This window comes from Myotis brandtii, unplaced genomic scaffold, assembly GCF_000412655.1.
Source record: "Myotis brandtii unplaced genomic scaffold, ASM41265v1 scaffold423, whole genome shotgun sequence".
NCBI classification, from domain to species: domain Eukaryota; kingdom Metazoa; phylum Chordata; class Mammalia; order Chiroptera; family Vespertilionidae; genus Myotis; species Myotis brandtii.
In genome coordinates, this window is record NW_005366214.1 from 1,480,658 (window position 1) to 1,491,604 (window position 10,947).

At 39.5% G+C, this 10,947-nt stretch overlaps 1 protein-coding gene across 4 annotated transcripts in view; it reads left to right on the top strand.

The window, feature by feature from the left end:
• Positions 1 to 10,947, top strand: part of PPP2R5E (protein phosphatase 2, regulatory subunit B', epsilon isoform) — a 176,714-nt gene that overhangs the window by 117,368 nt on the left and 48,399 nt on the right. For all 4 annotated transcript variants that reach the window (XM_005874037.2, XM_005874036.2, XM_014545932.1 and 1 more), the window contains one exon: positions 7,161 to 7,253. In XM_005874037.2, coding sequence (XP_005874099.1) covers positions 7,161 to 7,253 — 93 coding nt within the window. The remainder of the gene's footprint in view (positions 1 to 7,160; positions 7,254 to 10,947) is intronic.

Consider the following 10,947-nt stretch of genomic DNA (forward strand, 5'->3'; position numbering starts at 1 on the left):
CCCTGAAGGGTGTCCTGGATCAGGGTGGGGGTCCCCACTGGGGTGCCTGGCCAGCCTGGCTGAGGGGCTGAGGGCCGTTTTCAGGCTGGCGGGTAACTGAAGCTCCCAACTGCTCCTTTTTTTCTTTTTTTTTTTTATTCTGGGCCGGCTTTAGCTCTGAGGCCTCTGCTGCTGAAAGCAGGTTTCTGGCATTTCTTTACCTTTTGTATTTGATACAATGTTGCGGTCCGGCTGGCTGAAGCCGGCTGAATAAAGCAGGTTTCTGGGTTTTGTTTAGCTTCTATATTTGCAACATAGTTGCTTAGAGTTGCAGCTGAGAGGCCGGCAAGTCAGGCGGGGAACGTTGGAGTCCGCCAGTCACTGGAGCAAGCAAGCCTCCCTGTTTGCTTCAGTGCATCGCTGCCGGCCGCCATCTTGGTTTTCAGTTAATTTGCATATACTCACTGATTAGCCAATGGGAAGGGTAGCGGCTGTACGGCTAATTACCATGTTTCTCTTTTATTATATAGGATATTTATCCTACTAGTGCCAAGATTGAGTAAATTAAAATGCTGTCATTGACTTACTATCTTAGATGCCCGGTGTTTTTTTTTTTTAAGTGCCAGACATGCTATATACATTCTAAGAAATTTGCAAAAACTATTAGTGCTTTTCAAGTTAAAAAAAATACAAAAACGAATTACTCTTTTGAATGGGTGGACTCCTTGTCATGTCTTATTCTTAACTAGAGGCCCGGTGCACAAATTTCGGGGAGGGTCTTTCAGCCCGGCCTGCACCCTCTCCAATCCAGGAATCCCCCTCGCAATCCGGGACTGCTGGCTCCTAACCACTTGCCTGCCTACCTGCCTAATTGCCCCTAACCGCCTCTGCCTGCCTATCTGATCACTCCTAACTGCCTCTGCCTGCTGGCCTGATTGCCCCCTTAACTGCTTCCCTGCTGCCTGATCGCCCCCTAACTGCTCTGCTACCGGCCTGATCAGCCCCTAGCTGCTCCCTTGCTGGCCTGATCTCCCCTAACTGCACCCCCCTGCCAGCCTGATTGCCCCCTACTTGCTCCCCCTGCCGGTCTGATCGCCCCTAACTGCCTCTGCCTCTGCCTCTGCCCCTGTCACCGTGGCTTTGTCCAGAAGATGTCCGGAAGATGTCTGGTCTAATTAGCATATTACCCTTTTATTAGTATAGATGCATGGCAGCAGTTTATAGAATTGCATTGTAGTCTGGAAAAAATTTAAAAAGAAAACAAAAAAACATAATCTCCGGAAAGTTCCACATCTTATGGTATAAGAGACAGGAAAAGAGCTGTCTTTAAAGATTCAACTTGTTTCTCTCAAATAGATGTTTCTCTCTCTCTGTCTCTCTCCCTTGCACTCTCTCTAAAAAAATTAGTGGAAAAATATCCTTGGGTGAGGATTAACAAAAGCAATCAACCCACCAACAAACAAAAAGACTGTGATTTTACAGGACTTCCATTTACAAGTAAGGGATTGTTTTTAATGCTTTTCACCTGAGACTGAATACTGAAGTCTTTTTATTTATGTTCCTTAGTGAATTCTTTTATGTGACCTTGAAAACCAATTGATCCTTCCCAAGTCCCCAGTCTTTTCCTTTAGAAAGGCAAGAGAGATTTTTGATTGAAGTAAAACCTGTCTCTTAAGTCCATAGAACACTTATGCTTATTAATAAATGTGTTTCAGGTGTTTTCACCAAACTGTTTGAAACCATACCTGTTTTCAAGGGACTGGAGGGGAGAGAGCACTTTGCCAATTCCGGTGGAAAGCCAGGCAGTCCAGTCTGGAAGACAAGAATCTCTCCACTCTGTGGGAGTCAAGAGAGAGATGAAACCCCTTGAATGGGTTACTTGAAAAAACCTTCCATTCTATTTGTAAAACTACGATTTCAAAGATTAGTATATTGAGAAAAGAATGGTTCTAGGAGGTGTTGGGACTCAGGTGTTAGTTACTACGACTAGGAGGACAACATGTACAACTGGACAGTCTTCTTCAGATCATTGGGAAAGGAGATTATCTGAAATCAGAGAGTTTCAAAGACAAAAACATCCTATCTAATAAAGAGGGAATATGCTAATTGACCCTCATGCTATTGCAAAGATGGCGGCGCCCACAACCAATAAGGAGGGAATATGCTAGTTGACTGCCCCGCTCTCAAAGATGGCGGTGCCCACAGCCACAAGATGGTGGGGTCCAGTCCCCTCAGTCCCACTGGGGCGGCAGACGTGTGGCAAGGCTGCCCAGCCACCCAGGGCCAGCCTGAGGCACAGGCAAGCCTCGGATGGCGGCTGCCCAGACTCCCAGGGCTGGCCCAAGGCGCAGGCAAGCCTTGGATGTTGGTTGCCCAGCCACCCAGGGATGCCCAAGGCTCAGGTAACCAGGACCAGCCAAGGCTTGCGCTGCCAGCACTGGCAGCAGCAGAGGTGTGATGGGGGCATTGCCTTCACCTGATCGCTGGGTCGCCTCCTGCCCTTGAGGCTCCTGGACTGTGAGAGGGGGTAGGTCGGACTGAGGGACCCCCCCCTCCAGTGCATGAATTTTCATGCACGGGACTCTAGTCTATAATAATAAAAGTGTAATATGCTAATTAGACCAGATGTTCTTCCAGATGAAGCCGGGGCTGCGAGGGAAGCCTGGGTCCTGGGTACCAGAGGGAAGCTGGTGCTGGCAGCCGGGGAAAAGGAAGGCCTACTCTTGCACGAATTTCATGCATTGAAATTTGGCCTCTAGTAGATTTTGGCCTCTAGTAGTTTTATAAAGAAGTAAAATTTTAATGTGAATCTAGTGTTAAATTAATGTCTGAAGTTAGAAGGTTACTTACTATATGATACGTTTGGGTTAGTGGTATCTGCAGGCCCTTAGCGGGGGGACCTGAAACCTGATTTTCAGTGGCCTAAACTAGTGGCCACCAAAACTAGTTTTATAATAATACTCCATTACTTGCTCTTTTCACTGTGTTGCTATTTCTTCTAATAGCTGTAAAGTGATGGTGGTTGAAATTGTTTGTTGCCTCAGCACAAATCAAGGCAGTTGTGTCAAACTGGCCTAGAAGTCTTATTCTTCACTGCCACGTACTTGCAATAAAAAAAACAACGACAATTTCAACTAAGAATATCCTTGAAATGAATATTATAATGATGACCTTTGTTCAATAAGAAACTGATTATGTGAAGTCTTTTATGCTTAATTAGGGATTTAAAAAAAATCAAGTGTAGCCCTAGCCGGTTTGGCTCAGCATTGGCCTGCTGATCAAAGGGTCCCGTGTCTGATTCCAGTCAAGGGCAAGTACCTTGGTTGCAGGCTCCTCCCAGGCCCGGGCCCTCAGGGTGCATTCAGGAGGCAGTCAATCCATGTGTTTCTCTCACATCGATATTTTTCTCTGTCTTTCCCTCTCTTTTCCACTCTTTCTAAAGATCAATGGAAAAATATCCTCGGGTGAGGATTAAAAAAAAAAAAAATCCAGTGGAGCGTGGCAGGTGTGGATTGACCCATGAACTAGGAGGTCACAGTTTGATTTCCGGTCAGGCTCATGCCCGGGTTGTGGGTTCGATCCCCAGTGTAGGGCGTGCAGGAGGCAGCCAGTAGATGATTCTCATCATTAATGATTCTAGCTCCCTCTCTCTCTCCCTTCCTCTCTGAAATCAATAAAAATATACTAAAAAAATAAAAATAAAATGTAAATAAATTATCTATCTTATTTAGAAAATGTGAAATATTCATCCCCCTCCCCCCAAAAAGAATGTCCTTGAAGAAGCAACAAAATTATTAATTTTATTAAATCTTGACCTTTGAATACACATGTAAAAAAATATTCTTCATGAAGAAATGGAAAGCATGCACAAAGCACATCTGCTGCTTACCGAAGTGCGAAGGGGTCTTTTGCGGAAGCACTTATGTGATTGCTTTGAGCTGCGAGCCAAGCTGTTTTTTCATGAAATGTCGTTTTTACCTGAAGGAACACCTGACAGTCTAGGATTATTCCCACTTGAGTATTTGGTGGATATTTTTTTCTAAAATGAACAAAGAAAACAATTTTTGCCACTAATACAGAGCATTCAAACAAAATTTAGAATTAAAATTTGAGAGACTTGTATCTGTCTTGTATGTGTCACCTTGAACTTTACAGGTTCCAAAAGCTTAGACTTTTTTGATAAAATTGGAGATATTAAGGAATGTGACTAGTGAAATGTGTCAACATTTGAAGATTCACATAACACAGTGAACCAGTGTTTTCCAGTTGGCCAGTAAATGATATTAGGAAACCACACATGGATAAAGATCCATTCAAAGTGTAAGACAGACTATTGGAATTTAGTGTAACAGAGTATGAAGCATTCACTAGTAAGGTTTCACATTCTGCATTGCAAATCATCTTTAAGAAACGACTGTTTGTCGAGTTGTAGTGTGGTTTCAAAGAAAAATATCCCAATTATATGAAAAGACTGAAAATATGATATGGGCTAGATCTGTGTGAAGCTTGATTTTCTTTATCTACTTAAATCCAAACAGATTGAATACTGAAGCAGATAAGACAACTATAGTTGTCTTCTAACATGCCTCTAAAGAGATTTGCAAAAGTAAAAAGCAGTGCCTCTCTTCTCAATGATATTTTGGAAAATAAAGTTATTTTTACAAAATATATGATTTATGTTAACACGTAATATATTTTATTTGTTTTAAAATGAAATAAATACATATTTAAAATGTTTTTGTTTTTATTTCTAATTATACTATAATCTAAATATTCTATATTACATTTAAACAAAAGCTTTTTGGGGTCTTCCATCATTTTTAACTGTAAAGTGAGACTAAAAAGTTTGAAAGTGTTGTTTTAGGCAATGGTGGCAGTGGTGATATAAGTTAGTTCCTGTGTAGAGAAATGAACTTGCCTAGGGCTACACAGTTAGTAAGGAACAGAGCTGGGCTTACAACCCAATGTCTGTCTGTCTCTTAAAAGTTTTTGTTTTAATATACTGCTGTGTACTCTACTAGGATCTTGTGTATACTTCAGCATAAACAATGATCTCCTATTGTTTATCAGAACAGTTATTAAGGTTGACTATTCAGATGAGAATGTTCTTACTCTTTGCAGATGAGAATATTCTGCCATTCTATGTTGCTTAGAGGAGTGTAAATTGCCACAAACTTTCTGAAAGGAAATATTTCAGTGACTATTGAAAATTCTGGAATGTTTTATATTTCCTAATTTTTAACTTAAAAAGTTAAAAAACATAACAGCAACTGTGAGCCACAATGAAAGGTTAGCTAGCATAACTAGTCCATTTATATTAAAACCCAATTTTCTAAGCCCAGTCATGTTATAAAATGTAAATAAATTATCTATCTTATTTAGAAAATGTGAAATATTCATCCCCCTCCCCCCAAAAAGAATGTCCTTGAAGAAGCAACAAAATTATTAATTTTATTAAATCTTGACCTTTGAATACACATGTAAAAAAATATTCTTCATGAAGAAATGGAAAGCATGCACAAAGCACATCTGCTGCTTACCGAAGTGCGAAGGGGTCTTTTGCGGAAGCACTTATGTGATTGCTTTGAGCTGCGAGCCAAGCTGTTTTTTCATGAAATGTCGTTTTTACCTGAAGGAACACCTGACAGTCTAGGATTATTCCCACTTGAGTATTTGGTGGATATTTTTTTCTAAAATGAACAAAGAAAACAATTTTTGCCACTAATACAGAGCATTCAAACAAAATTTAGAATTAAAATTTGAGAGACTTGTATCTGTCTTGTATGTGTCACCTTGAACTTTACAGGTTCCAAAAGCTTAGACTTTTTTGATAAAATTGGAGATATTAAGGAATGTGACTAGTGAAATGTGTCAACATTTGAAGATTCACATAACACAGTGAACCAGTGTTTTCCAGTTGGCCAGTAAATGATATTAGGAAACCACACATGGATAAAGATCCATTCAAAGTGTTAAGACAGACTATTGGAATTTAGTGTAACAGAGTATGAAGCATTCACTAGTAAGGTTTCACATTCTGCATTGCAAATCATCTTTAAGAAACGACTGTTTGTCGAGTTGTAGTGTGGTTTCAAAGAAAAATATCCCAATTATATGAAAAGACTGAAAATATGATATGGGCTAGATCTGTGTGAAGCTTGATTTTCTTTATCTACTTAAATCCAAACAGATTGAATACTGAAGCAGATAAGACAACTATAGTTGTCTTCTAACATGCCTCTAAAGAGATTTGCAAAAGTAAAAAGCAGTGCCTCTCTTCTCAATGATATTTTGGAAAATAAAGTTATTTTTACAAAATATATGATTTATGTTAACACGTAATATATTTTATTTGTTTTAAAATGAAATAAATACATATTTAAAATGTTTTTGTTTTTATTTCTAATTATACTATAATCTAAATATTCTATATTACATTTAAACAAAAGCTTTTTGGGGTCTTCCATCATTTTTAACTGTAAAGTGAGACTAAAAAGTTTGAAAGTGTTGTTTTAGGCAATGGTGGCAGTGGTGATATAAGTTAGTTCCTGTGTAGAGAAATGAACTTGCCTAGGGCTACACAGTTAGTAAGGAACAGAGCTGGGCTTACAACCCAATGTCTGTCTGTCTCTTAAAAGTTTTTGTTTTAATATACTGCTGTGTACTCTACTAGGATCTTGTGTATACTTCAGCATAAACAATGATCTCCTATTGTTTATCAGAACAGTTATTAAGGTTGACTATTCAGATGAGAATGTTCTTACTCTTTGCAGATGAGAATATTCTGCCATTCTATGTTGCTTAGAGGAGTGTAAATTGCCACAAACTTTCTGAAAGGAAATATTTCAGTGACTATTGAAAATTCTGGAATGTTTTATATTTCCTAATTTTTAACTTAAAAAGTTAAAAAACATAACAGCAACTGTGAGCCACAATGAAAGGTTAGCTAGCATAACTAGTCCATTTATATTAAAACCCAATTTTCTAAGCCCAGTCATGTTTTCTTTTACAGATTTTTAAAAAAGTTAAAGTATAGCTGATGTATAATGTTATATTAGTTTCAGATGTATATCATAGCGAATCAACATTTAAGACCTGTCAGTTTTAGTGTTGCAGGCTTTACATGGTTTTTGATACTATTCTCAGTGTATTATAATTTGAATTTAATTGTGTTGTTGCAGCTTGTATATGAATTTTTCATACGATTTTTGGAAAGCCAAGAATTCCAACCCAGCATTGCCAAAAAATACATAGATCAGAAATTTGTATTACAGGTAAGCAAATTCTTGTGGTTGTATATATTTGTTATTCATTTGATAATATTTTACCTCATTTCTCTTAATGTTTTCAACATCTAGCAATGGCAGTTATATCACCTTGTAAACAAATGTATATACAGGGTGGGGCAAAAGTAGATCAGTTGTTTATGTGGAAAATAATTAATAAATAATAATACAAGAATACATAATAATACAAGAATAAACTTTTGCATACTCGACTGTAAACCTACCCTGTCTACATAAGTTAGTTTCCATTGATACCCATTGAAAGATAGATAATAGCTATCTCTTCAATTTATTGTGCTGGAAATTAATTACATTTTAATAGAAAGGAATGCTAATTCCTAAATCCTTTCAGTTTTCTTTCCTAAAATTTAGTTATAAAGGAATTTTATTTTTGTAGCCCTAGTTTGCTTGAAAACTATAAGGAGTCTTAAGGAACTACTGCACAGATCTGATAAAACTGAGTAGGCATGGTTCGTAACCTTTAATAAACAATCAAAGTCAGAGTATTGGTGAGTTTTCACAGCTAGGAAATGGCACAGCTCAACACTTTAAAATTTCCTTGAAGGCATTAACTCCCATCTATCTGTTTGGAACTTATCAGAGTATGTATTTTTCCTGATTTGTCATTTTACATTTTATATCATAGATAACATCTTCCTTTTTACCTGGGACTTGGGTACTTTTGTGGCACTGAGTGTTTAGTCAACATCTCCTTTTTCTTGTTGACATTCATCTATAAAAGTGGGTAATTTAGCCAGCTGGTGTATGGTTCCTTTCCAAGTGATACATGGACACCTCATGTAGAAAAGAACAAGTATCTATTTCCAAGGGAGCCAAGTGTCTCAGTGAGAACTTCAAGTTTAAACCACTAATTTGGCAGGAAATTGACCTTCTCTATGTCTTACCTGGAAAAAGTTTGGTAATCTTCATGATAACCTCATTCTCTCCCCCTAATTAAATGAATACATTTAGAATTCTGGATTTATTAGGTTGAGTCATAGCTGATATTTTGACTGTTTTTGACATTCAAGACACAGCAGTTTCTTGTGGTTCAGTCTAGTAGAATGCCAGAAGCAGGCTAGTTCCAAGGAGCCGAGGGTCATGGAACTTCCTGTACATCCTCAGTAATGTGGCTGAGTGGAATTAAACCTGAATTCAACTGTCAGCTAAGAGATGGACAGGAATGCCTGTGCCTTGCCTGGTTCATTAGCACCTGTACCCCTCTTTCCCTCTGGTTACGTGGGCAAATCATTGAACTATACTGCACATTTAGCATGCATTGATACCACACTGGGGAATCATGTCTCACACCTTAACATGGAGGCTTTGGAAAATTGAGGTTTGAGATGTACTTAGAGGCAGGTAAGTAGGTGTATAAATGGATCACTGGGTAAATGGGTAGACTGACCCAAATTCTTATACCAAGAAGGCAAAATGCATATCAGATAAAATGAACACAAGACATAACAAGTCTGTCTTTGTATTGGAAAGCCCTTGCATTTATATCGCACTGTATAGTCTCAGAGCACCTTTACTTGCTTTGACTAATTTGATTTGCACAACAATCTAGAATAGACGTGGTTAAGTTTTATGCCCATTTTATAGATGAGTGAACTGAGGTCTAGAAAGATGAACTTTTCCCAAGCATATCTTCTGTTCTGTTTTTCTGCCTATTGTGCCATGATGCCTCCTTGTGATTCCAAACCTCACAGTAACTTGGAATGACTTCAAGGCAGGAGTATCCCTCGCTTCTCGACACTAAGGAAATAACTAGGTACTCTTATACTTTTGGTAAATTAAACTGCCTGAGAGGATCAGATAATGATTCCACAGTAAAGCCTCTGTTTAGTTGACATGGAAACAGTAAATTCTACAATCGTCCTATGAAGCCAGTGCTTTCTTTCTTTCTTTTTTTTTTTAAGTATGTTTTTATTGATTTCAGAACAGAAGGGAGAGAAAAAGAGAGAAATATCAATGATGAGAGAGAATCATCTATCGGCTGCCTCCTGCATGCCCCCTGCTGGAGATCAAGCCCAAAACTCAGGCATGTGGCCTGACAGAGAATCAAACCATGACCTCCTGGTTCATGGGTCAACGCTCAACCACTGAGCCACACAGGCTGAGCGCCAGTGCTTTCTTTACATGGAAAGCATGCTGGCCCAGCTCAGTGTGCGCTCCATGGTCTATGGTTACTGACAGTAATGAAGCTCAGTGAGATGAGACCAGCAGAGAAACCCAGACTGGGAAAGGATGTTTTGGGTTGTCTATTCTAGTTCTTGTACCAGTCTTCTTTGAAATTCTGATCAGGGGTAGACCCTTTTCAGTTAGGAGAGGCCACATACACAGGCAGCCTGTCCCATTTTTTTGTGTTGAACCTCCCTATACCTGGTACCCTTTGGCCTTATTTCCCAGAATAGTCTCTCAGTATATCACTGGCCCAGCCATAGGTGTGAGGCACAGTTTTTGTGTTTACCCGTGGCTCTTTTTCTCTAAATGCAGTTGGAGCTTAGATACTTGCAGGCTCATTTATGGTAACCTGGTACCCAGATGTCAAACAGTGGGAGGTAGACCAGCTCGCCTGAAGGAAGCTTTGGCTACCCACTTCATTCAGTTGTAGCCAGACTTCTTCCCTCCAAGAAAACAGAAGTCCCAGTTTTCATGGGGAATTTTCAGATAGTTCTGATATCCTGATCAGGATGAACTCAGCCCATCTGATTGCTGTATCTCGCCTAGTAGCTGTCGGTGTGTGCTCTCTGCTCTAGCCCGAGTCCTTACTTCATCAACCATGTCTCATTTGTCAGTTTTTGAAGTCTTCAACATGTGTCCGTTTGTCTTCAAGGGTGACATCTGTGCCCTGAGCCTGGTCAGTCCAGCCCAGCATAGAGTTAGGCTCTCCATTCCTTTGGAGGCTAGATTTCTTAAGAAGTCTCACAGGCTCTCTCCCTGTTCCATAACAGCCTTATTTACATTAGGCTTGTGGTTTTAACTGACTTCTAATTTAGCTCTATGCATGTTGTTGTAAAGTGATGGTTTCCCTTGTTTTCTCATTCATTTTGTGTGTGTGTGTGTGTGTGTGTGTGTGTGTGTGTGTGTTTTAATCTAGGTGTAGGATCTGACATATATTCCTGTAGAATATCATTTTTCATCAGCTTTTTGAAGTCTTTCTGGATCTTGAATCTGTCATCCATCTTATTCATTAGTCTTCGATCTTAATCTCATCTGTGACCTTCTTAAGTATGCTGGCTATTGGCCTTACCGAAGTCATTGATTAAAATTGCTAAACTAGCTCAGACTGAGGACAGGGGCCTATGGCATGCCTTTAGCAACTTCCCTTTACTGTAGCGCAGATTCATTCATCAGCAATCTTTAAATTACATCCTTGAACCAGTCAAGAATTTACTCTAATGTCACATCCTTCCTGTGTTTTAAAATTCTGTTCATGCCCTGGGCGATGTGTGCTCAGTGGTTAGAGTGCCAGTCCAAACTGGCGAGGTTGTGAGTTCGATTCCCAGTCAAAGCCACTTACAGCAGTTGTGGGTTTGCTCCCTTTCCCTGGTTGGGGCGTGTGTGGGAGGCAACCAGTCGATAAGCCACTTACAGTTGTGGGTTTGCTCCCTTTCCCTGGTTGGGGCGTGTGTGGGAGGCAACCAGTCGATGTCTGTTTCTCTCTGGCAATCATCTG